The following is a 27,906-nucleotide window of genomic DNA, read 5'->3' as shown; positions in this document are numbered from 1 at the left end:
TTATAAAATATATAAGTACTAAATAATCCATGAGGCACATGATCTTATAGGAAGATACAGATAAATAAAGTTATCTAATGAAGAACAGTCTACAAACTGTGTTGGGATTTTACCTAAAGACTTCAGTGAAAGCTACTGGAACTCTGCCACTATATTCACTGGTTCCAAAGTACTACTCTCTTATCTACCATTACTTTAAATCAGTATGTATATTCCAGAGGGTCCTATCTGCTTGGAGTTTGCCCTTAAAACCTCAGGAACTAAACTGGAGAAATCAACTGAATTAAGTTAGATTTGATTTGCACATTGGTCTCATATTTCTGCAACTAGTCTGTTTCTTTACAGCAGAAAACAAAACTTTATGTTTTGGTGAGGCTGTGTAGTGAATCACAAAGACATAGCAATTTAAAGGGGTTTTTATTGTATTGCACAAGGTATTTATGCAATCCATGTAGGTACTGTATTGAAGGATCCACATTTTGCAAACATTGGCTGCTGCTGCACACATTACTAGCATTGTGAATAACCAGTGCCTTCTTCAAAAAGTAAAATAACCAGTTGCAAGTTTAAGCATGTTGTGGAAATAAATGAAGAAAAAAGCAAGGACTATTAATACATATTTCTCTTCAAACACACAAATATACAATTTTCAGAAGAGCACCAATAATGCCAAGCAAGTATTTTGATGAGATACTGTATGTGTAGGCTCTGCAGTAAAAAGCCAATATGCACACAGAAAATATATTTCAACTTTTAAAATAATTTAACCATAATATCTTGCATGTGTCACCTGTTTACAACATAACATTTCATATACAATGTCAGGCCCAATCCTCAACTTGTGTAAATTTGTGCATACTCATTTAAAGCAACTGAGACTCTGGACCAGGTTATTCAAGCCAAAAAAGCCTTCAAACTGTTCACAACTGAATTCAGAGCTGCAGTATAAGACCAAGAAAGTAGTTATGGTGAATTTATAACAGAAATGGTACTATGGAAAATGAAGAGAAACACTATAAAACCCTCAAACACAAGGTTCTAGAAAGAGGCCTACACGTAAAGTGATATTGTAATAACTTATAAAAGTGAATAATTAGTATCAGTCTCCTTTCTGACATTAAGAGATTCTCACATATTCAGAAGCCTGTAGAAGTGAACTAAGCAAATGTCACAATCAGTATCATCCTCAAACACTGTTTTTTAAGTTTCTGATCATTAATACTGGTACTTAAAAACATTTTGTATTTGCTGAAACTGATTATTAAAATTTACCTTCCTGATATGAGAATTTAGTGTAATAAAAATCATGAAAAACAATAGGTAAAAAAATAGTATTTTAAGAATATTTTTAGAAAACTCATCATACAACTGCAAATACAGCTGATTTTTAAGCATCTGCTTTTGAACGGTGGTCTTTTTTTTTTTTTTTTTTTTTTAAGTGAATCACTTATAAAGAAGCAAGGGAGTACCAGTTCTAAGATTTATTTTTGTCCATTACATTGAGGACCTCATCCAAAAGTGAGGGCCCCAAGTCAAGTTGTAATGAGAGAAGGGAGCCTGCAAGATCTGAAAGGGATTCTTCAGACTTTGTCTTGGTTAGTTCACATGAAAGCCGACTGTCATGCAGTAAATCCGCTGTTTGCCAATCCGTGCATCGTTCAGAAAAGCTGGATGAGTGACTGTCGCTACCGTTGGTAAAATGTGAAGAAGAACCATTTTGCCCCCATATGTCATCTTTGTACGTTTCTTCATCCTCCATCTCTTTACCTTTCTCCTGCAGCTTTTCTTCTATTACTGGCTCACAGCTAAGCCTAGGATTTCTGGATGACCTGATGGATTCTTGCTTTGAATTAAATGTCACTGGTGACAATAACGGCAATGTAAGGGCTTGAGAACCCCCAATGGCAGGAAGGGAAATAGCATTTTTGAGCACTGGTGATGGAGTTTCTGTAAACATGGATTCAGAAGTGCTGTTTGCCCTTAAGAATTCATTGTGGATACCAGACTGGCTAAGTCTGGTTTCACCTTCATTTCCAGGCAACAGCTCATAGTTGCCCTGCAAAAATGAGATGTCTCCGAAAACATCATGCTGTCCCTCTTTTCCAATGTGTATGGTATGACGAAAATCTCCAAGTGGAGGACTGATCATATCAGGAGATAAGATATCCCTTAGTTTGAATTTCTTCCCTTTCTTATTGTTAGCAGCTTTCAAGTAGATGGGTGTCTTGGCTGGCATCTTGCTTGTAGTTTCTGAGAGAAGTAGTTAAAAAAAAAAAAAAAAAAGAAAAGGGAAGGAGAAGCCTCTTACAAAGCCAGCTCTTCTCAGGAGACCTTCAGTGTTAGCAATGTTACATCATCATCTTGAACCACCCTTGCACACAAACTCTTACTCTTCTGATGCAGAGAACTGTGGAGTATGTGAAGGTAAATGTCTCCCACGTCAGCTCTTCGCAAGGTAGAGCACAGGTTTTCAGGTCAGGTACCAACCAAATGCCCTGCTACTTCCTCAACTTGAGAAAACCTGCATGGGATACAAAATAAGGTTATCATTAATTTTTCATGGTTCATTCAGTCTTGTTTTTACCAAACTCCAAAATTAGTAATGGTACTGACAGTTCCAGCTTACAGATTTGCTTTATGATGTTGCTTCCCTTCATTAGGCAGGATAAAAGATTTCAGAATAACAAGGGCCACCTAACCTTTCTCTGACTCCATCGCTTTTTTTGAAGTCAGACTTTTTAGACACAGTTGCTGAGCACAATTCATTTGATAAATATCACTATCTCAATCTTTCCTCTCCTTATTGTGGCATTCAAAATGCGGACCTTTAAGAACACATGAAGAAACACATTTATAACATTCAACGACATGAAGTTTTTGGTAGATCAAGGAAAGCTGACAGCCATTCAGAAAACTGTTTTAGATATGGAGTAGACTCCCTTGATTGAGATAACTGGGTAATCAGATAGCATTCAGATACTTCCAATTAGTGCTGGAACACTCACAAACTGTAACGTCTCCAGTAATTGTGCCCATTTAAACAGATAGCTTTAGGAACTAGAAAGAAGAGCACATCCAGGTCTTTACAATTTGTTAGGAACCTCCAAACTCACGTGCTTTAGAGGAGACTGATTCTTGTGACTATATTCTTTAGGCTACATGAATTCTTCATAGCAACTAGTTATAGACTAGCTCATGAATTATGCAGATCACGAGGCCACAGTGATTTAGAGTTGCTCTGTGCAACCAGTTTTAACAGTCTCTGCAAACCATGTTGTCCTACTAGAATGTGGTCTTTGAAAGGTCTGATAGAGCTAACAAGGGCTAACAGGCTATTAAGTCAAAAAGCTATTGAAAACCACTCTTTTTTAGTACTTTAATAGCATATTTCTTCCTTATAGTGTCAGTTTCTAACTCTTGGACACTCTCAGAATTAACACATTTTTTCTCCTGGACATTTTTATACATTTTTCTATTAAATGTATGCACCACAGATCCCCCTCTCTCATTAGAATACTCAGCTGCAAATCCGTCACCCTATGTCCATCACCACCCCCACTGTGCAAAGGAGATTACAGCTTTCACACAGCAAGACTGTTCCATATCATAGGAGGAGGGAGCTGGCTGTAACAAGGGCTGCTTTTGCTGCCTTTTACTTATGCCCTGGCAGGGTTTTTCCTTCACCAAATTAAGCCCAGTACAAATCACCAGGTTTAAAATTTAGCACTGTATGGCTACACACCCAGCTTGTCAAGAAGCATTTATGCATTTTAACAAATCCTTTAACCACAGTAATTAGTTCCTACAGTTGGGCACTTAACTGTGCATCACAAGGGAAGCTGGGAGTCTAGCCAGGTCAGTGCTTTGGATTTTTTGATTCCCACCAGGTATCTACTGCACTTTGATAATGCTGAAGAGCCCTCCCCCACAAAATATATCAGATGTAAACATGTTAAAGCTGAAATACAAAAGAAGTTCAATAATTTGATGTTGGGGAAGATGAAACAGGAAACTCTTATAAATATGATTGCCTGGCCTTCAATTTATGAGAGCATTTTATACTTTTAAGATCAATTTTGAAAATACAATTGATTGCATCAATCAATTAAAAGCACTTCAAAGCTTCGTCCTACACAACAAAATGGTAATTCATCAGGATCTACAATATACTAGGAGATTCACATTACTCCATGGCAGTACTGCAAGATACAAAAGTAATTCCTGAATAAGATCTCTGCATGTGCCACCTGCAATGGGAACAGAACTGATCAGTCAAATCAACCCTGCAGTTTTAAGTTCTAAAACTCACTGCATTGTTTCCCCCCATTTATCACTCTGCCCAAGCAACCCATTTAATGAAACAAAATGTCCTCAACTCTACAGAGAGGACTATTATCAAACAAAGAGAATGCTGAGGTTGTTTTACAGTTATCTAGGAGACTCAGCTCTATCTCACTTCCTAGAAATAACATGCCAAATTCCCTCTGATTTTAATTTCTCATTCTTTAAGGTCTTTTAATTTGAATTAATGAGAATGTAATGACAATGTGGTTCAAAGTCATGCCTGTTGGTCACTAGTTTAAAAATGAAAGATAAATGGTAGTTCATTCAAAGCTTTCAAGGCTCCCACCACTTAGGATCTGTATCAAAAACCATTATCCAACCAAATTCCACAGGGAGGTTTAAAAAAAACTTGAAGGACACAATGAAACATCTGAACATCAGGAAATATTTAAAAGAAAATGTAAAATAACTCCTATGTATAAATAGGCCATTTTAACATACAAGAAAAGCACTACATTTTATTTAGCTCATAGCTCAGGGGGAAAAAATACAAAAACTCTGAAAGCAGCACAAACTTTGGAGATCCAAATCTCCTTTAGTTCTTGCACTACGAGACAGCCCCAGTAAGGGGCAGTGTAAAACCACACTACCTGACATGATACTGCAAGAGACTCCACTATCAAGAATTCTAAACCTTCTATACAGCACTCCCTTTAATTGTGAAGACCTTGCCTTCCATTTGGCCAGTGCAAGAGACTTTACATTTGAAGAGAAGAAATTTCACAATTACATGCCTAGTGCAAGCACCATTTTCTCTGCTGAAACCAAAGGCCATTCTTACTGCAGATTTCAGTACCCACAGTACTGGAAATCTGCAAACTACACGTTTTAAATAAAAGGGCTCCCTTCTCAATGGACAGGCCTTCCATGTACAACATAACACAGCTTCAGAACAACTGTATTTTGTTTCTGCATACCTATCCTCTTTGTCAACTACTGCCTAAAGGAGTGCAGATTTTTAGATACTTCAAACAAATAAATCTGGATATATTCACTAAATCTACAATACTATTTTTATTCATATTTAATTTGCAATTAAATAAGGAAGAATCCATATAAATAATTAACATATAGGATATCTACACACACACACATATATATATATAGCAGTTCTTTTAGTAAGAAAAAAAATCTATAAATCAAACTTTGGCAAATGAAGAAAAACCAAACAAGATTAAGCTTCCAGCTCAAATCCTAGAAGACAAAAATTAGTCCACAAGATTTTCACAAGAATCTTAACACCTGCACTCAACAAGATTTAATGGAATCTCAAGGGCACATGGGCTAAGAGAAGGGACACAACACAACCCAGTCTTGATATCAGGCTACACAATAAATTTCTCCTTGTCTTAAAATGAGACCTTTTGCAGATCTTACTGCTAAAAAAGTCTCTTGTTTTGACTAATTTCAGCTCAGTAACCAAGTGATTGTATAGCTAAATTGGAAAGCTGAGTGAGAAATTACCAGAAAACCAGAAGTCTGCAATCCTGGACTGCCAGCCTACAGTGGAAGACCTTAATTTAAGAGAAAAACAACATGAAAGGGTTTTCATTCCAGTTGAAAAGATATCCCCTCCCCTAACAAGATCCAAGCATGAGCCAAACCAGAGGAATTTCAGCCCAGTGAAAATTAAAGTTTTAGTATGGCTGTAGCACTTGCTCATTTTCATTCCTATCACTTCACACTCTCATATAAGTATTTTGCTTGGTAACAAAGACCAATATTTTTAGAGGTGCTTCTCAATCTGCCTTCTGTCCACTCAGCAATCATCACCTTCCACACAGCTCAAAGTTTTCCATGGATGTCTTAGCTTATTCCACGGTCCATTTTAAAAAGACAGACTATCAGCAAATATCTCAACAGCTAAGCCTGCAAAGCCAGAGACAAATAAGGGTCAAAGTGCAAACTTTTATTTGTACACACATCCCAGGAAACCCAGATCCTTTAGCAAAGAAATTAGAGAAAGAAAATCACATTTCCACAGAGCAGAGCCAGAAGTGACTGTGTGTGCTGGGAAGTCTCTGGGCTTTCTCCAGGGCAACCCCTTGCAAAGGCTCTGCCTTACACATCACTGACTAGAAGCATGTGAAACTCAGAGAAAGGCCTTTCCAAAGCATAATTTAAAATATAAATTAATTACCTTGTGGAGCAAGTCAATAAGAGAAAACTGAGTCTATATATCATCTAAATAGGCAAATGAAAGCACAACAAAATAGCAAAAGACAGACAAAACTATGCAACAAGCAGCTGCAACTTTTCTACATGATGAAGTATCTGCAAGCATAGAAGAATTAGACTTTAGGGCTTCGTTTTAGGTTTTAGCTATCACAGCTTTCAGCAGTACAAACAAACTTAAGAACATCCTGGTCAATTACTTTCACTACGTCTAAAACAGCATCAAGTGTAAAACACATTTTTACTGGTTTTATAAGAGGGCCATGCAGTCACAGTTCCTGAATGCTAGTGAAATACACTCCCAGATAACCAAGTCCTCAGGTACAAGAAAAGCATCAGATGATGCACCACAGAGCTTACCTCTTATGCTTCTGGGGACTCAGGTATCCTTATCACCCATCAGGCTCTGAAGACAAGAGGCCACAAGTCTGTCCACTTCCAGACCAGACCACCAGCTCTCCACTTATAAAGCACTACCTTCTAAGTAGCTTAAACCACATCAGGTGCTAACACTTCTCCCTCCAGATTGTTTATCTAAATTTACATTGTTTATAAGAGGCAGAGCCTTTGAATTCATCTGTATTAAAGTCAACTTCCCTTGATCAGGTTAGAAAGTCCTTGGCTCCTTTTCTTCTCCTTTCATCAAAGAATTGGCACCTTCCTGATTAAAGCTACAGATTTAATTACTTATAAAAACAATCAGGCTAAACACACTTCAGTTCAAATAATTTTCTCAACTGCACTCAACTGACTCTCCTGGATCAAGTCTTACCTATTTCATTGTGCCATCAAATACACTACTTAGAAAATGAAGGAAAAAAAATCCCAAATAATTTCCACAGCTACAGAAGCACAGGTCAAGAGAAGACCTGACTCTATGTTGCAGTTAATTAATTTCTACATTGCCCTAAAAAGACAGAGATGCCATGCGCTAGCTGTGAAGGTATTTGTCCACCCTTCTCTTAAAATTCCCCATACATGCAGACTACATCCATTAATTTACTTCACAGAGATCAGTTAACAGAGAATATGCCCCTAAATTGTTCCCTGTTCCAATCTGGGTCCTGATTAATAGAATAAGTTATTTTATCTATTCTAGCTGTGGATAAATAAAAAAAAAATTTTTTTAAAGCAAAAAAAATCACATAAGCATATAATTTGACTTCCCTTGTCATAAAACAATCTTTTCCACATAAATCAAAGACAAATAGTACACTAGCTGTGCGTTGTCCACTCGAAGAAGGGTTAACTGCCACTAAGTGTAAGCACAGACAGGGACAGGCTGCATACAGTGCCTTTCTCTCCAGATATCTTCCATTTCTCCAGCAGCTTCCTCTTTCCCCCCCCTCCCTAAAACCTAGATTTACAAACAAAGGAAAAACAAGTACTTGATTTTTAATTATTGACTTATTTAACTCTTGCCACCCTGCTCAGCACTCTTTCAAACAGATCAACCTTGTGAAAATCATGTTAACTAAACCAGGGAACACTTTCAACTAATTTTAAACATTTAAAGTACTCATATATTATATGGAAATGAATGAAGTATTACATCTATTTAAGTATTTAGCTTGTAGTAAAAAGAAACAAAGGAGAGCAAAGCTCGTTTGGAGGGAAGGAAAAAAAAAAGGTCTAATTTGAGCAACTGGCCTCAGTCTCTAGTTATTATTTTGTTCTTTATCAGTCTGAGATTACAAATGTCCTTTAACAACCAGAAACCTTCATCCTTGTTAAGGTACTTGAACACTAACCAGGTTGTTTCTCAGTCATCCTTTTTGAACAAAGTGAACAGGGGGAATTCCTCATGTGGTGATAGTGGGGGGATAACTTTAAGCCTTCTGGTGTCCCTCCCTCTCTCTTTTGAACCAACTCCAATTTTTCAACATTGTTTTCCAAGCAGATCAGAATTAATGACAATATTTCAATATAATTCTCCCTAACAGCATATATGAAGATAAAAATCACTTCTTTCTTCCCATCATCACTGCCTTGTTTATAAACAAGATCATATTTCTCCTCTTATTCTCACCCTCTTACAACAGGAATTTTCCTGTATTTACAGGGTAGAATTATATTACAAACCATTTAAGAATTCTTGTGCTGGTATAATAAAAACAAGTTCTCCAGGCAGAATAAATTATACTGGAAAAAGTAGATTTTGTTATCCTTGCTTTTTATTGGTTCAGAGTGGGCATCTCCATTTTTTTTTTTAGCATCAATATACAAATATATTAATTTAATCAACAAATTTTGGCAGCACAGCCAGTGGCAGTGCTCATGTTACACTGTTTGTCCAGTAAGACTCTACTCCTTTCCTTGGGGGGGAGAAAAGCTAAAAAGCTTTCCAAATTATCATTCTCCAGCAAATAAACTGGATTTACATTCTATGGGATAAAAAGCAATGCCATACTTCAGAAAGAGAAACATTTTATTTCAATGTGCTCAAGCTGCAAATCAACAAATCAGTTGAGCTTTCTCTGTCTCCCTCACCAATATACTTCACCAATATCCATCACCTGCAGATTTGTACTACAACAATTTTGTACTTATTTGCAAGATGCTCATAAAAATACTATGCAACGCATACCACATAAATAAATCTCTGCGTTGTATCAGTAGAAATACACCCCTCTTTGATGTTGACTTATTTTGACATTTACTCTGAGATTCTAAATATTTTTAATACATGCTTTGTTAACACTGTAGAGGACTAATATTTGTAAAATCTGGTTGTGATGAAATAAGAAAATAAATGCCTTACAGAGTCTATTTTTGCAACTGTGCTTACAACCACTTGTTAGAATAGTAATTAATAACTCTTTTTTATCAAGTATTTTTTTTAACTTTTCAACAGGTTTGAATCACAGCTTACTTTCAGCTTTGAAAAGTTAGCATCTTTACTAGAACAATAAAAATCTTCCTTTCTTTTCTCCTCTTCTCCAGAGACAAGGATTTAATGAGCTCACTGTGTTCTGTTGTTCAGCTTCATGGATGGAAACAGGTCCCTTTTCACTACCTTCTCCTCAGCTTTGTTGGCTGGTACATTCATACATACAGATTTAATACCATATAGTTCATTGGCTTCCAAAACCTGGATGAGCACAAGCCCATGCAGATTTAGGCAGAGGTGCATGTCAGCACAAGGTGCAGCAGAGCACATTAATAACACAGCCAGCCACGGTGAGGTTATGCTACATCAGACTGCACGCTGAGGCACAGTCACACATCTCCTCCTACAGAGTCACACACCACATGAGCAAATAGCTGGCTACCATAAACCCATAAGGCACCAGATGGACAGGCTTAAAAACTTGTCCATCGCTTCTCTTCAGCCATAGGGAAAAACATGAAATGGGACAAAAAAATGCCCCCTACAAGCCGAGCCGATGTGCCACCTAAAAGCTGGCAAACTGCTCTGGTTGAAATCTCAACTGTCCCCGGCGATGTTAGCCAGCACTCAGATCAGTTTAAGTGGATTAGGAATCCACACTCCACACCCTTGGTGATTCTGAGCAGGTTAGCATAGATGGCTTTCTCTTTTGACACAGAGGGTGTAGTTCCTCAGCCCAACTCTGCTCCCAAAGCCGGTTTGAGAAGTTCCCACCTTGGATTCCTCACTGCACATTGCTGGTTCCTGGTTCTGCACCGCAGTTCCTTGTACCCTTCACAGGCAGACAGATCACAGTCACACTTCAAACTGGTCACAGCCGCAGTCCTCTCCACTGACTCACTTTACAGGACAGGCTCAGCAACAGCAGCAGCTGCCCGATGGCAGTGCTTCAAGAGAGATCAAGCCCAATATAACTTGCTGTCAGAAAGGCATTCTCTCCTTCCCCCCTACCGTGAACACACACTTGACCCCTTACAGGCCAGTTCAGCACACAACTAACTAGGAAGGAAGTCTAAAATCACTAGGCTTGGTGTGAGACTGCTTCTCTCTGCTGTAAAAGGCCTTTCATTAGGTAAGCTATCTCTTGAGACACCACTCTTGGAAAGCAAGGAGTTGTGGCAGAAGGGCTGACCAAGCCTTAACCAGCTCTCCTGCAAGGAAAAACGTCCAAGGAATTACATCCAGACTTTATGCACTCCTGATGCAAAAATGGCTTTGTAGCTCCACTTGTTTCGGCCTTAGGGTTCCCAAGACTGCAGTCATACTGAAATTAAGTTTTTCTAACTTTATTTAATATATTCATGCTATTTTTGGAAAAGACCCTTAGTTTAAAATTTCCATAATTGCTAGCTACTGACAAAAGGCAATCTAAGATGTAAGTATCCTCCAAGGTTTCAAGAAAAAAAAAACCCAACCACCAAACCCACAAAACCCTACCCTGAACTCCTGACCTCCAATTCTCAAATATGCTTCATCTCTAAGTCAAATACTCCTTATCATCTCCTTAAAACACAGAAGTGACATAGGCATATCACAATCACCAGTTCTATTATTCATTTTTCAGAGTGTTTAAATAAGTATTGACCATCTTTAAGTGGCTGATAAACTAGTTTTAAAACAAACTTGAAAGCCAGACCCTTCTATAAGCAAAGACTAACAATGAGGTAGAGATATATAGATACGGAAAAATCTAAAGTTGCACAGGACTTTTTTTTTTAATTACACAAAAGAAGGATGAATCTTGTGCTCTGTTGCAGTTCTACCTCCTTCAGAGAGTTGAATGGTCATCAGGATGAGAGCAAAGTTGATGGCCTTGGGGTAGATGGGACAAAGGAAATGCTTCAATAGATTTAAAAAAATCCTCACTGAATTACTTTTTTGGTCCAACTCATGCCCTCTTTAAAAATGGGGCTGAAATCACACAGCAAATAGGGCTTCTAAAATTTTATTATCTACGTGAAGTTTCAAGTATACTGTTAGTACAGCTAAGGTTTATCACCCTTATATGAAACAAAAAGGAAAACCCAGAAATTACATCTTCACAGTGAGTTTATACTCTGCTTCTGACAAAACAACTCCACTATTTGGAGGCACCATTTGAGCAGAGGTAAGAATCTGGAAGAATAAGTGACAACTGGAAGACATGTCATATTCTGGTGCTGCTCTGCAACATGTCAGTGACACCTGCAACATGCCCCAACTCACAGGGATGCACCACACTGGACAGCAGTGAAGGCGTCCCAACTTTCTCTCAAGACATTTGGTTCTCTGCCTTGAGTTGCTTTGTACTCAACTGATCAGACTTCCTGTTTTCTGGAATATATCAAGTAGTATCAGGGTGAATTCACACTTTGTGCCAATAGTCATATTTCACATACTGCTTTTAAAACCAGTCAGAGCAAATGAGTCTAATTTGAAAGAAATGAACATACCCAGCACTTGTACAGAGGTGTACTGTCTGAATATCCAGAGTGCACAGTGGCAATTCGGTGCTAAAGCTAGTTTACTGATTAGCAGCCGATATTTCTTTCACACTCTAAATCCCACGCATTTAATTAAACTGTCCAAAATATTGTTGTATCAAATCCCACTAAAGTCACCTTCTCAACACTCAGGGTTTACATCAGCCAGCACTCAGTACCTATCTTCCCATTATTGTAGCCATATTTCAAAAGAGAAGTACAGATCTAAGACAAAGCTTAAGCCAAACGGTGAATGAGATGACAGCCCTTGTACAGACTGGACTTGGAGCTTGCCTGTGCAGGCAACATGAGAGGATAAGTACATGGGTCAGGGAAGCAGGCTGGATCCAAGCAGACCCAGTGTACTGCAAGTTAAGTCCTGTCTTTGCAAATTTCTGGAAAAGTGTTTTGCAGACATTCGTTTTCTCTCAGCTCTCTGCAGGGGCTCCTGCTTAGAGCTCTGCCGTGAGACTGCAGGAGAACATAAATCTCTCTGTTCAAAGGTCAATATTTCAAAGTGCTCCAAAGTGGACATTTTGTTTTCAGAAGTAGTGTCAAGGGAAGGCATATTGGCGGCAAAAAGAAAACTTCTAGTGGGCAGTCACATTAGGGTAATGTAATCATGACTCATGCTCCTCACCCATTTCCTGACTAGGGCTGTGCATGATCAAAAGAAAGCCAGCCACAGTAATGCTGCCGCTCGTTAATGTTAGCTGGCCTGAAAGGATTACAAACTACCAGAAAACAAACTCATTGCAGAGCATCCTATTTAAAGCCTGACATAAATCGACACTGACAAACACAGTGGCGTAACACCAATCAAAACAACTTGTCTTTGTTGCGAGAAACAAGTTACAACTTTTATGAGTTCTCCTACTCGAACCAACCCTCTCACACACCTTTAAAATACTGTAAATCCTTGGGAGGACGCCTGGGGAGAAGGAGGAGAATGTCTAGATGCTAGGTAGTATCTAGAGAAAAACAAGATGCAAGGACCTTTTCGAGAGAGGATCACACCGAACTCAGACTGCCGTAAAACAACTACCACCTCTCCAAAAAGGCTGCAAAAGAACATACAGATGGGACAGAGCATGAACTGGGCTTAAGTGTCTCCAACCTTATAAGAAGAGCACTGCACGAGGCAATTTCTGTCCCTGTGTTCCCCTGTTGAGCATCCTGAGTGAAGCATGTACTTAATGATGCAAATTGCTCTTCATTTGTATATAGACTTCTTCAGCAGAAAACAGATTTCAGATCCTTGTTGGGACCCTGGTCACATTTAATTTGTTCCAAACCCCACATTAATGAAAACCCCAAAATTAATCAGATATTTCAACAGAAACTAGGCTAGACATTAGGTAACAGATGCCAACACCCAGCTGTACCTCTCTGCAGCCCTCACAGGCCAGATAGAATCATAGAATCATTCAGACTGGAAAAGACCTTTAGGATCAAGTCAACAGACAACTCCTTCCTCCTACCTCAGAAGCAGATCTAGGAGCCTATATTTGCAGGTCCCTCTCACTCCTTTACAAATGCCAAGTAAGTGCTAAACATGCTCCTCAGCACCAGTTACTGTGTTCCTTATGGTACTTCCAACAAGGGAGATCAAAGGGGAGAGAGATTCTGAAGGTGACCATTACATACATAATCCATTGCCAAAATCACTGTCCATAGGTTTAAGACTGATCAGCAGTGGCATTCCACTCTCAGGATACTGAAGAGATCTCTACCAGGTATCTGACAGCCAAATTCAACCCAAATTTAACAACTGTCTTTTTAGCAATGCCTCAGCTCACCATTTAGCAATCTTACCCTTTTGCCCCTCACATTAAACAGAGATGACAGGTGGGAGAAGCAAAGTGTTGCACAAGGCAAAAGTTATGTTTAGGTCTGACTAAACCAATACCAGCTAAGTGTACTGAGTCTATACTTTATCCAGGTTGCAGTAATTACTTCAGAGTTGAGAGAAGCTGGTTCTGAAATGGAGCACTCACACATATACCAGGGCTTTATATTGCATTGTGACACTTGCTGCTGGACTGTTAAAGCTCTGTTCATCTTGTTCACACAACTCTAGCAGCACAGAAATGAGGTGTAGCAATCCCCTTGGGCATGGATGCACCTCGGTATTGACCAAGAACGAGCTGTTACCACATGCTGCAAGTCCCTAATGTACCAATACATACAACTGGTATGGAAAGCAGTGGTGTGTAGGCAGAAAAATAAAAGAACATAATTCTGGGACCTACTTTCCCATGTAAAGGGCATATTTATTTACTTAATCCTCTAATAAGTAGGTAAGATGAAATGCCACCTTTACTGCAGGCTATTTAAAGCAAATTTCTAATGGTTCTTTCAAGCTCCAGGGAGTCAAAATTCAAGACATGGGAGAAGCACTACATTGCTTAGTGTGGTTTACCATCCTTAAAAATTTAAGAAAAGATGACATGCTTTAGAGTCCAGGGCAACATAGCTACAGTGCTGACAAAAACTTCTGCTGGGGGAGAAGGGAAATCAAGCAAAATAAAACACAACAACAATAAAAGAAACACTGCAATACCAACTCAAAAAACAAAAGCAATGTAAAGATGGTCAGAAACCAAGCCACCTAAATAAGTGGACAGGTATTCCTGATTTTCTTACTGCAGGCAAAGGAAGAAAAACTGAAGTCAATTTCCTTGTCCTGGGCTCAAATCCAAACCATATCCAGCAAAAAACCCCCACAACATGTAATAGTGTAACAATGCATTAGGATTGCATTAATTTAAGGAACAGTGTAGGCCTCTCTTCTCTTGTCCATATGGTTCTTTTAACAGAGATAGCATCTGTGGAAACAAAGGCAAGGAACAAACTATAACTCCCTGAATTACACAACAGCAGAGACACTATACTCAAGAAGTTTAAGAGGGAACTTGCATTCAAGTAGGGCATCAACATTTCAAGTGTTGCTGCTTCAGTACTGGACCAGAAGAAATTATTGGATAATGTAGGGCCTCTGGATATAGCTCCCTTGGAAAGGAGGAGAAAAACCATAAACAAAAGACTCAAACATAGTTCCATCAAAAGGCATGTCCAGTAACTTCTAAAAGGAAGATATCACCCAAGGGGCATTCTTTCTTTCCTTGTGCACATGCCTGCTAACCTGGATTCACCAGAGGTATGCTCCTTCTGGCTGCAGAAGCAGTGGGCAGCATACCTGGGCTTCTTTCTTGGAGCCCAAGGAAATCGTTACTGGAGGAAAGTATTAAATAGTTCACCAACAGCTACTTAGACCAATGTAAAAAGTAGCTCAGCAACACCCCTACTGCTGTAGTCATAGGCTTCCAAAGTTAAACCACATCCTTGAATAAAATGGAATTTTGTTGTTCTTTTGTTTGTTCCCTCAGAACACAGCACTAAATAGGGTTCATCCTACAATAATTAAAATTAAATATATATCTTCTTAAATAAAAATCCAGCCACGGATATACTGCTGTTTAACTTCTATTCCTGGAAAGACCATAACCCATTCACTTGACAGGACAAAAATGGGAAGAGACAATTTAGCATGGGAAAGGAAAAAGGCACAAACAACAATGAAAAGAAAAAAATCTGCACCTACTCAGTAAGCTAAAACTCTCCAAGTACAAGACATTAGCAGCTTGCAGAAAAGCAGTTAACTTTTTATAGTCATCAGGTTCCCAGATTAATGGCTGTGATTGAGTTCACACCTCCCAGAGTGTTTCAAATTGTCTGAAACAAGGCAGGCAAGTTCAGTCAGGGCGCCAAGAGGCTGAAAAAGCATTAAATCTTAAAGCAAAATCTCAACTTTAAAAGCAAAAAATCATGAATACCTGAAAAATCCAGAGACTCTTAACCTGACCTGAATTTGGACTATTACGTTCCCAGTGACTTATTATCCAACACACAAATTCAGTGCTGTTTTAGAACTTGATTAAGGCTAATAAATAATAAAACTCCCTTAATACCTCTTGCTAGTTACCTTTCTTATGCAGAAGATACAGAAATTTTTTTCACTTGTTTTATCAGACACCAAAATATTCTTCTTGAGCTTTCCACTGAAATCCTGTAATTTCCTATGTACCCGGAAACAGCCATGTGCTCCTGAGTCAAACACTTTGCTGATAGCTTTGAAAACAGTTAACTAAGATAACTTTTTGAGTCGCTAGTTTACATCTTTTCTCCTTCAACAGTAATTGAATCAGTGTAATTATTGGAGGCTATGCTGCACACTAGATCAGAATCAAAACTCTTGCTTTACTAAATAGATTACAAGATACAAAACTGGTACATCTCAGTGGAAGGACAACTTGCAATATATACAGCTCTTCTTTTAGCCCAGTACATTCACTGAAAAACCACAAATATTCTTTTTTATGCTGTCACAGGATCTTAGATCAATTATGAGTTCTTACACAGCAGCTTAAGATGCCTGATTTCATAGGAGTTTCTCTCCAATTGCAGGCCCTAAAAGGTACTGCCACTCCCAAGTCAGACTAATGATACAAATAAAAATTGTAGCTTTTTTCTAAGGGTATTTGGAGTTGTGTGGGCTTTCTGTTCAGCAGGACTTGAAGCCTGCATTACCAGTGCTCTTTAAACTCTGTGCCTTGAATTGATCCATTTCGGTTTGAAAACTACCCTAAGATGATCTGTACTGGAACACTTAGAATCAAAGGGAAAAATCAACAGGTAGAAAATGAAATTGAGGGATAAAGTGGCCTTGATCAACTGTGTCCTGATTTCAACTGGGATAGAGTTAATTTTTATCCTGGTAGCTGGTACAATGTTGTGCTGTGTTTAGATTTAGGGTGAGAATAATGTTGATAACACAGTGATGGTTCAGATGTTGCTAAGCAGTGTTTACACAAAGTCACTGCCTTTCCAGCTTCTCACTCCACCCCAGCAGTGAGTGGCTGGGGAGAAGCTGAGAGGACGCTGACCCCCACTGTCCAAAGGGATGTCCCACAGCATATGGTATCATGGTCAGGATACAAACCAGGGGAAAGGTGGCCACGGGCCACTGCTCAGGAACTGGCTGGGCATTGGTCAGCAGGTGGTGAGCAATTGCACTGTGCGTCCCTTGTTTTATACATTTGAATTGTTTTATGATTATCCATTCCTTTTCTGTCCTATTAAATTGTCTTTATCTCAACCTATGAATTTCACCTTTTTCCCCCTAATTCTCTCCAGTTCCCACTGGGTGGAGAAGGAGTGGGCAAGCAGTTGTGTGCTGTGCAGTTACCTGTCAGGTTAAAACACCTCAAGCCGGTATCTGAACCCCAGCAAGCCACTTGAGTTTTAACAGCAGCCCTAGTCATGCACTCAAGTTTAAAATGGAAGACTAAATCACAAAGGCCACAGTTTCAGGAAGGAGGACTGTGCTCAGAAACAGAAATAAGAGGCCAGAAGAGTTAACCAGGCTGAACCTCATCCTCTTGAACTGTAGTCATAAGGGGCTAGTGCAATTCCCTGCTCCATGCGAGGGCACTGCAAGAAAAGATCCAGTATTTCTGTATTTGGCTATCACAATGTCCAGTTCCTGTAGCCACAATTCTAAGAGGGTTCATGAAACAAAAGAAAGTTCCAGGAGAGCCACAAGACTGACATTATCACTTACATTTCATAGATGCACAGAAACATTAAGGTTGGAAAAGATCTTTAAGATCATAAAGTCCAACTATTTAGCTTCAGTTTGCTAGACTGAAGCTAGTCAAAGCAATTATAAGGGAAATATACATTTTTGGAACAGCAAGAACAATTTACTCAGGCTTATGGTAGATTCTCTGTTATTTGAATAATTGTTAGTTTTTTATTTGTTTTTTTAAGAAATTACTGTTCTTTAATTCAAACAATTCAGGCAGAGCCAGGAGTCATACTGACACAGAACTGGATAATGATTCAGGAAAGGCCTACAGCTTGTCATAAGCAAGTTCCCAGTGGTCTGGTCTTTTATCATTCAAGATATGAACAGTATTCTTCCCTAAATTCATGGCATTTCTCTTAAGAATTAAGTATTTGGAAAAGCATTTTTATCTCAGTAATGCCACACTAAATTTTTAGAGCATTTCTGTCCACAGATTTTGTTTCCTTGGCCATCAAGATGATTATGAAGGTTGAAAGGACAAATCTCCTGGTAGTTATCAGAATAGCCTCTCATCAAAACTGTTGTTTGTAAAGTTCTCATCTTTCAGCACAAAATAGAAATAAAAAGTAGTAGATCTGTTTTGGACATTACTTCAAATCCTGCATGGAGAACCAAATAAATTCTGTCCTGACAAATTGCCATCAACAGTTTGAGATGTTGCAAGCTTTAAAAGCTGTTCCTCCTTTGACACTGTGCAAGCAGAAGGGCACCCATTTCACAGCAACTTAGGCCTCTTTAAAATGTTAAGTTTTTCCTGGTCATTTTGAAGTACAACTGTCCAAGAGGGGTATCTAAGATCCATGATCAAGTGGAATCCATGTCCAACTACAGATACCCAGTTTTGAAGAAAAACACACAATTAAAAATAGTCTATGTGGCTTCATTCACTTTTACACAAAAAAAAAAATCACACAGTTCTTGAACTTGAAAATACAACTCTTAACTTCTTCTCAAATCACATCTCCTCTGTACAGTTACCGCTGCAAAACTTGACTTTGGGATCATATTTGTACTTTCAGGATACTTATCCCAAAATGACAAACTTTGACATTTGGAAAGCCCAATAACTACCACCAGCTATCTCAGCAGATGGATTTAAAGAACACACTGAATCAGAACACCTGAAAAATCATCTGGTACCATTTCAGCAATGGATCTTAAATGTATACACACACACAGACAGCTGCTCCTACTTCTGCAGATACCACTTTTATTACAGAAGGAATACACACAATTTCTCAGCTGATGCCTTTTTAACACGTCCACCTACACTTCAGCTGTCTTGAAAGCTTCCATTTCAAGGCTTATTTTCAGAGTTGTTTATCAATATCTGACACTGCCATTCAACATTTTCTATCCTCTTCTGCAGCCATCTGTGTTTATTGGGAGGACTAGGAGGTGGGAGAATTTTCACCAAAGTTTTTAAACTGTTTCTCTAATGAGATAAAACAAAATTATCTAATTCTACGCCCCAGCTGTATCATAAGGTCCTTTACTCCTACAGATACAAACCATGAAAATCCACAACATTGCTAACAGGATCTGGCACTTCTGTACTTTAAATGTGTATTTTCCTGTCATTCTGAATTAGCAGGACAGGCAATGTCAAGGTGTTAAAGTGTGTAATTTTTCACAAGATTCAGTAGCTTTGGTGTCTGACACCTAGAACCTTCTGAAATCCAGTCTATTGAAAATATTAGCCCTCATTGCTTACATTGCTCCATCCCCACAAACAATTCAGCTGGCAGGAATAGCCATCAACCCAAATTCAGATCAGTGATGGAACCTCTGCATAAAAACCAGGGATGTGGAACCAGGAGATGGAGGACAGTGGTTGTGGGGAAGGAATTAAGGTTTATTCACAGATGCAAGGAACAAAGACATTTACACAGGCTTGATGCAGGAAAATTGGTTGGAATTTAGCAACAGAAGTAATTGCATGTTTAGACTGTTCTTTTGTGATTGAAGGCTGCTTCTTTCCTTGCAGATTTTTCAGTTATATGCAGATTGCATATTTGTATTTTCAGAGATTATTTGGATACACTTAAAGATGTACACTTGAATGGATATACTGTTTATACCAAAGGCAATGTCAAAAAGCCTCCAATTTCTCTGTTGTTGCTTCATTAGATAACAATTCTATCACTTCCACCTATACAGCTGTCAGAGCATCTCCCAGTAATCAAAATGTTATACCATGCCACAAAATACCTTATTTACAATTTTTATTTCTCTGCCAAGGTAGAGGCATGGTTGTACTCTCAAGGCAAAATAACTACTGAAACTAACAGGGAAATTAATTCTCAGACAAAAATGTGAAAACCATCCATAGCATAAATTGTATGATTGTTCTCCATTTGGAGAGGCTGGTTTTATTTTTGTCCTCACAAATTCCTTTAGGAACTCCTACAGATTAATAACCCTCTTGGACTCTTGTTATTGTAACTTTTTTTCTTTGGGACCAGAAGCATGCATTTTTAAGAGCTGTACAGTCCACTGCTATCAAATGGATTACTTTGTTGTCCTTGCTGTTGACCTCAGGGGATCTCATCTGAAAGACTCCAGAGGCTGAGATGGGTATTCATACTGCCTGAAGGTACACAAAGAGAAAACCAGAAGAAACACAGCCTCTCTTTCCACTAAAATCATAGCAAGCAAGTGGGGAGGGACATGCAAAATAGAGCAGCAGCCATGCAAATTACTGGTCGGCTCAGTCCAATATCTTTGTTCCCAACAACAGATTTTTCCCTTCAGTCTTGAGGATTTCTGTGTGCCACTGATTATTTTGCTGTTACTAATAAACAAGTTAAGCAGAAAGGCTAACAGTAATGAGCAAACCTTTGCATTTAAGTCTTTCATCAAACTGACTAGATGCCACTCCTGCCTTCTAGGCAGCATGACCAAAGTGAATTATTACAAATTTGTACTACTGCAGCATCACACCCCTAACCACAAGCCGGGTATGTAGTATATTAAGAATTACACACACACAAAACGACAGCAATAACATCTCACAGAAGACCTGTTGTGTCTTTTGGGGCAAGGAATACCAACAGAATTGTAGCTGCTGTGAACATCACCTTCCTCCTATTTCACCTTTCCACTCCAACTGTTTGGACTGAAGCAAAGTACAATCCTGTATGCCATATATACAGCCTATGCATGGACATGCTACTCCATTCTTCACTTCTATATTCCCATCTGGTTTGCAAACAATCAAACAGAAGAGATCCCCAGATGCATTACATCTTACCCTCCTATGAACCATGGTTACTATTTCAAGGTCGTCTGCTACAGGAGTCATGAGCAAGCAAAGAACAGCCTAGACTTGATCAAGAGCAGTAATCTATGGTATCCAGAGCAGAAACACTGAGCTGCATCTGACCTGCTGGACAATTCATGGCACTACTCCTTCCTTGTCCCTCTTTCACTCACAATGTAGTTCTTCTACTGTTCAAACCTTCCTTAAATTGGGCTAACCCCTAACATTATTTCTAGGAGCAATGTATCCTTCAAAGGGAAACTACACAGCCACAAACCATCCTCCAGATGAATAGAGACAAATAATGGAAAAGCCAAAGAAAAGTGCCTTTGCAAGAACCACAGTGCTGGGCAGAAATGGCATGACTGGCCTTTACAGGGCATTACAAAAGGCAGAATCTACACCTTCTTTTCTCTGCATCCTCACTGTGGCATGTGCAACTTCCAGTTTCAGGGATGCTTTTGTTTTTATTCTTTGTGGTTACAGAAACATGTACTCTCAAAGAATCAATGAGTCACATTAATGCTTCAAATCACATGGACCTCATAAAACTCCAGCTGATTAGGCTATCATTTGAAATCTGAACATGAGAACACTAATCTAACCATCCTCTGGAAACATATTTTAACCAAACTGAAACAATGCTTTAGTTCCCAAAGTATAGTTTACCAAATAATCCAAAAACAACTACAAAAAAATTAAGACAACATTAGCCTCCTCTTCATTAAGATTTATTATTCATACTCTTACAGGGATTAGGATTTCTCCTGGTGAAGAGGGTGACTGAGAGCTCTGCTGGGTAGGGAGCTGGTTTCACCAGCTCTCTGCAGAAAGGCTTCAGAGATGCTGACTGTGGTAGTAGCAAAGCACCTTTGATCTTCCTTGCAGAGTATCACTGAGAATTATGAACCCCATAATTAGAAATATCATATGTAGAGCACTAAGGTTACAAACTCAAAGAACACAAAGTTAGAAAATCCCAAGAATGTATTATTTGTGGAATCATTGGATTCCTTCATCATCTGCACCACTCAAAACAACTATGACAGAGCAGGGGCTTCAGCTTTAGCCCAGAATTTCAAACAGATCTTCCTTTTTTCCTATGTGTCACATAATTCACCCCACATACTATGTAAGGCAAAAGAACTATGAAGAATAACATGACCTTAATGCACTTATATATGTATCACCATTTTCTACAGGCTTTTGCCAACTTATGGATATTTGCTTTTACCAGAAAAATAGGCTTTAGAGTTTTGGGTTTGCTTGACTTGAATGATATAATGCATAGATTTCTTAGCAGGGGGGGAAAAAAGGAAATTTCAGACTAACAGTTTGCTTTTATTTACTATTTTTATGCTAGTGGCTAATATTCATAAAGCAAAAAACCCCACATTTGGAATGAAGACTCAACACCTGTTTCCTTTGTTTTAGGCACAACACAAATCCTCAGATACATACAAAGTTTCTACAGCAAAATAGTAAGAAAGGAACTTGAAACACCTGGTATTTCAAAGGGATGAAAAAAAAAATACACCAAGCCCTACATTTTAGATCTTCCAAGCAAAGATATGAAGTAGTATTTATTTTTAGAAAGTTCTTACAGATGACTTAGAAAAAATTAATTGCCATGTAAATGTACCTAAACAAGCTTGCAGACCTGATTAAGCAAGTCATACCTAGTCTCAGCTTGTCATCAGCTCTTGTATCTCTACAGGTCAGCTGCTGTTTACATGTCATCATAGAAAAGTTCACTTAGCTCGTTCAGAATGAGACCCAGCACAAAAACGGACAGTATCAGCCCATTTAATTTCTTATCTAACATGCTCCCCATTGACCTTTATGATAGAAATCAAAGCAGTGTATCAGATTTGGTGGGCTTTTCTCTATTATTCTGTGCAAGTAAAAACAGCATGAACACAACATTTACATAGATAAGTTGTATGTTGTTGCTTTACCACACATAGTGGGGGTTGAAACCTTAATGTGGCTCCCTGGCATTCATGAGATACTAGGTCATCAGTTTTAAGAGTATTGCAAGACTCGACAATTTCAAAGATAAGAATAACTGTAATTCAAATTACTTGTGCTATATATACATTTCAGTAAAATGGTCTTGCATTGAAACCTACTAAGATCATGACGATACAATTTAGTATGAGCATTCAAAAACGACTCTCACATTTTCAGAGTTTTAGGCACTAAAAGTGCTACCTGGCTGTAGCCTCAGCCTGTAAATGGCCTGCAAATGGCTTACCTCTCCTCTTTAAAAAACAAAAGCACAACACAAAAAGGAGTAAAATACATTCAGCAGTTCACTAGCCTCTCAAAAGAAAAAATCTCAGTTGCTTACAAAGATTATTGACTAGCTGTGCTCTTGCAGACTTGACTAGTGGTAAAACCATAAGACAAATATTTGTTTCTATATTTGACTATTTATTCCACAAATATCAATGAAATTAAGTAAAGGTATAAATACATCTTGTCACCCTGGCCAACTCTGTCCTCTTTTAATCATCCCATTTTATCTTGGCAGTGTGCTTCCTGAGGCTTTACTGGGTCATGATTTAACCCCTGAACTATGAGGAAGTTGGTCTTGTCAGCCAGTTCCAGCTGCTCCCATCAGACTCACCTTCCCAGCAGTCACCATGCTGGATCAACATCCTTGCTTAATAACATTAGGAATGTCAATTATGAGTGTAAATACAGAACATTGTAAAATATTGTAAGCAATGCTTATCTGCATGAATGTCAACCAGAAATTTTAATAACACTAGAAGTGTGCCTCTTCTTCAGCATAAGCTTTACTTGAGCTCATGAGTTGTTGCACCTTTTTCTGTCATCCTGCTTCACACAGGATGTACTGAACTCGGCAGAAGAGCCAGAACTCTGTTCTCACTGCTCCACCCAGACACATCTCTTAGCACCCTTGAGCCGCTTTCACTGCCTATTAACCCATCTGCTGAGCGAGAGGAAACCATTGAAAAACAGTCCTTTACCCAAAAGCTGAACACAATTCTTCCCACATTCTTGCTTAAGTTCAGACTTCAGGTTATTAGGGAAATTCACCTTGCTATCACACAAACAAACAACACCTTCAGCCAACTGCCTTGCCTATAAGCACTGCACCCATGGAGGTACCGTGGCTTTTAGGTACAGACCACCCAATTAGTTCACTTTTATCACTGGGGGAAGGAGAGTTCTCCATGAGATGGTTCAGATCTTGAGAAAATATATTTACTCTGATGTGATCATAAGAGGGGGAAAAGAAAAAAAAACTCAAAAAAAGATGGTTTTGTTTGTTTCCAAAAAGTAAAATTTGCATGGAGGAGGGTAAAAGCCTGTGGTGGTTTACATCATTATGAAAGGCCAAATAGGCATCAGATGACCTGATCCAAAGCAATTCTGTTAACTAGGGTGAGGAAGAAGAGAAGAACTGGTCAGAGAGCATTGCTAAGCCCCTGAGTGGTCTCACTGGCAAGAAGTAAAGGAGAAACCGACAACAAATTCTGCATGGCAGAAAGAAATTTTTTAAAATGCAAGTTCCCTTTTCTTCCCTTAACTGTTTGTCAAAACTTAGGCAGAGGACCAGAATCTCTTCTAGAAGAAGCCATCTAGGTCAGAAGACTATAAACCAAAGCAGGCTCCCTAATTACGAAAAGCTGAGAGCAAAGCATGTTCTGCCATGAACCGTGGCTTTTGTTGGTTAGAGCAAAGCTGATACAAGTGGTTTGGAACAGTTTTAGATGCCTCTTTCAAGTCAATGTGACATCTAGCCACAGCGGGCAAACAGGGATGGTGCAGACCCACGCTGCCACTGCCTCAGGGAAAGAGTGGCTCAGGGCTGCCTCTTAGGTGATATCCATCTCTTTCTTTTCTGCAATTCACCCAGGCCACCTCCTGGTGATTCAGACTGGCTTTACCAATCAGAGAAGAGGGGCAGAGGCAGTTTCTGCAGCCTGGTTTTTACCTCTGTGGATGTACAAGGTGCTGCTCAGACAACAGTAACTGTGATTACTTTTAATCTAAGGAGAAGATAGGCCCTATTGTTTCCTTCCCAGATACCGCTGGCTTATGCTGAGGCCAGGAAAAATCATTCCCTTCCGTACTATCATACTGACCAAAGAACCTGCTCAGTTCCTCTCCTTCGCATGCTGTAATGCAAAACAAATGTTCAAAGCTAGGAGTGCCTGGAACATAGGAGCTTTCTCTTGCTTTTCTGAATGTTTCTGCTGAAAGGCTATTTGTAACACACCACAGAGTGCAACTAAATCTTACTGCTAATGCTAAAACAGGCTGAAACCTTTCAGTACAAGACACTTTAAAAATAAATCCTTGCAACAGTAATCACCTGCTGATACATGCTTTTATGTTTAGCCAGCTGCCAAGATGCCACATCTGTCATTTCTTGCTTCCAGAAATGTGCTTTCCTTTTCTGTAGGGAACGAGAAAATTCTGCTTCTAGAATTGCGCTGAGTATCATGATGCCTTTTTTGGTATCTCTGTCATTCCTCTAAACATCTGAGGCATAGAACATGGATTATAAGATTTCTGGTACTGTGTATCTAAAGAATTGTTCAGCTTTAGATTTTAATGCCTTAAGCCTTCTGATTTTTTTCATCTGCGTTTTCCTGAACAATGTTACATCCTTACAACCTATATATAACTGCAATTAATGGTCTATGCATGAGTCCTTGCCTCCCTCCCAGATATTTTTCAAAGGAAAGTAAGAGATCAAGATCATATTTGTTACATTAAACATTTCATAATAAGCCTTCTTCCTATTTTTAAAACATAGCAACAATCTACAGTGACGCAAGTCCTAAATTAATTGCTTCCTCTATTTTGGTCTCTTTTAAATTTTAACTGAAAATAAATCAAGTCCTTTCTATTAATCTGCAGCCCAACCCAAATTCTCAAATTTGACTTCCCGACTTGAACTCTTAGCTCGACAACCAGCATCACACGGGGTACTGACTTGCCCCAGCGCAGAGCTGGCCCTCGGTGCAGCCCCAGCCCCGGCCGGGCAGGGAGCAGCGCACTCCAGCGCACGGTTATCTCAGCCCCGCGCAGCAAGGCGCGGCGGCGCAAGGGGACACACCGCACAAAAAGGGGCGCAGCCTGTAGTTTCAGGGGGTGTAGGCTGGGTATGCCTTCTGCCTCCAAGGCAAGGGCACAAAATCAAGTATGCCAAAATACACAGGGATGGAAATTTAAACCGATACAGGGGCGAATTTCAGCTCGGAATTTCAGTGATGTAGAAACACCCCGAGTCCTTCTAAGCGATAGCTCGGGCATGAACCTCCCGAGCAGCCAAACACGATCATTAATGGGTACTTTCTCTGGCTACCCCGAAATGCGTAGCCTCCCTCCCAGCCCCCCGCGGCCGCCCCGCAGGTCAGGAGGGGCAGCGCCGCGTCCCGGTCGCGCAGCCCGGCGGCGGCAGCGGCCCTCCCGCCCCGCTCCCCGACTTACGGCGCTGCCGCTGCTCCCGCGCCGCTCCTCCCTCCCGAGCTATCTCCGTCCCGCCGCTGCGGAACCGGGAGGGCAGCGGGGCCGCCCCTCCGCGACTCGGGCCGAGCGCGGCACCTGCGAGCGTCCGTCAATGCGCGGGCGGCGGCGCCCCGTGTGCCGGGGGCGGCGAGCGGCTGCCGCGGGAGGCGGCGCTGCCGGCGGCGCTGCGGGCGGGGAGGGCGGGCTGCAGGGAAATCCTGGCACCGCGGAGCGCCGGCGGGGAGGCGGGCGGGGACGCCGAGAACAACCGCAGTAACAATAAAAGGTTCCCCCCACCACCCATCTTTTTTTTTTTTGGAGCTGTTTTGCGGGGGTGGGGGCATTGCGGGCAGTCCGGAAGCCCCCCCCCCTACACCCTGGTAGTGTCCCGGTGAAGCCCTCGGGTGGGCAACTTCTCTTCCCCCTGTCCCCCGAGCACGGTCAGCTCCGAGGTGCGCTTTAAAGCTAGTGATTTCTCACCCAAACCCTCTTGCCCCTCACCTCCTTGGCGCCCCGATCCGTCAGGGGTGAAGCTCAGCCCGCTCTCCGCCCGCCGCACTCATTCATCCTGCCCGTCCTCCATTATTTACGCGTTGTTAAGGAGCGCTCGGGCTTTCAGGACCCGGCGGTCTGTGATTTACAGGTAACCCGCGCATACTGCGAGAGCGGCGAGGCGCAGGGGCGGCTCCTCCCGCCCAGCGGCGGGGCCGGAGCGGGGCAGCGGGCGGAGGTGTGCGCGGGGCGCGGACCTCTCAGCGTCGGCCAAGAGCCCTTTAATGACAGATTTAAGGGCACCTGCCCGTCTGTTTTATACAAGTGAAACTGCCTTGCCCAGACGGGAAAGGGCTCGAAATAGCTGTTGGCAGTCCAGCAGATTACTGACTGGGAAGCCAAATAAATACTGCGCTGATGTTAAATATTTTACAAGTTCTCTGGTTAATCCAGATAGAGACCCCGGCATTGGTCCGCCTATCTCAGTAACATCCTCCCCAGGGTTTCTGTTGGCGGGTACCTGGACTCAACACTCTGTGCCTGACAGTTTTACCGAAGGGTCATTTTTCAAAATGTTACTTTTGGCACTGCCATACAAGCACTGCATGTGCCCTTATTGAAATATTAAGTGTGGTATATACCTTACCCAGGCTAAGATATTTTTCTAAATATTTGCATAATTTTCATTACGTATGGTGTTTTAAAATCAGTGTAAACAGTGGATGCATTGTATGTAAACGTCTATACTTAGCTTAAATTATGTTTACATACCCACATCTGGGTGAGAGGATTTTCCCCTTTGCTCTCTTTGCATTGGAGCACTCTAAAGCACTTTACCACGGGTTAATTGTATTTTCTTTTTTTGTAAATACAGTACCCAAATTCAGAGAACACGTTCCTTTCAAGGTGTTGAGACTGTAATATTCAGCATGCCCACAGACCGCCGTGCCCTTATGCATACAGGGTGATGTCTCTGGGCAGGAAGCATCATGCCATGCATGGCCCCATCCTGCTATCTGAAATGAAACTTATGGAGAAAGTAGTGTGCTTTCACATTTTTCACAGTTTCTCATTGCTGATATATTTTCAATTCTGTGAAAATCTTTTTAACCATTTGATTTACATATCACAATGATAA

At 40.2% G+C, this 27,906-nt stretch overlaps 1 protein-coding gene across 4 annotated transcripts; it reads right to left on the bottom strand.

Moving 5' to 3' along the window:
• Window positions 1-398: 398 nt before the first annotated feature.
• CDC42EP3 (CDC42 effector protein 3) lies at window positions 399-27,009 on the bottom strand. Of its 4 annotated transcripts, XM_058801351.1 has the most exons (3): window positions 26,778-27,009; window positions 2,391-2,521; window positions 399-2,250 (listed from the first exon to the last, which is right to left on the bottom strand). In XM_058801351.1, the coding sequence occupies exon 3, from the start codon at window positions 2,234-2,236 to the stop codon at window positions 1,475-1,477; it is 762 nt and encodes a 253-aa protein (XP_058657334.1). In that variant the 5' UTR covers window positions 2,237-2,250; window positions 2,391-2,521; window positions 26,778-27,009; the 3' UTR covers window positions 399-1,474. The 4 variants fall into 4 exon arrangements, with proteins under 4 accessions (XP_058657334.1, XP_058657332.1, XP_058657331.1 ...); XM_058801349.1 differs by having other exon boundaries at window positions 399-2,521; XM_058801348.1 differs by lacking the exon at window positions 26,778-27,009 and adding an exon at window positions 26,259-26,431 and having other exon boundaries at window positions 399-2,521.
• Window positions 27,010-27,906: the final 897 nt, after the last annotated feature.

Source organism: Ammospiza caudacuta, chromosome 3, assembly GCF_027887145.1.
Source record: "Ammospiza caudacuta isolate bAmmCau1 chromosome 3, bAmmCau1.pri, whole genome shotgun sequence".
In the NCBI taxonomy this organism is placed as follows: domain Eukaryota; kingdom Metazoa; phylum Chordata; class Aves; order Passeriformes; family Passerellidae; genus Ammospiza; species Ammospiza caudacuta.
The sequence above is the reverse complement of the archived record's forward strand: the minus strand, read 5'-3'. Positions and strand labels throughout refer to the sequence as shown.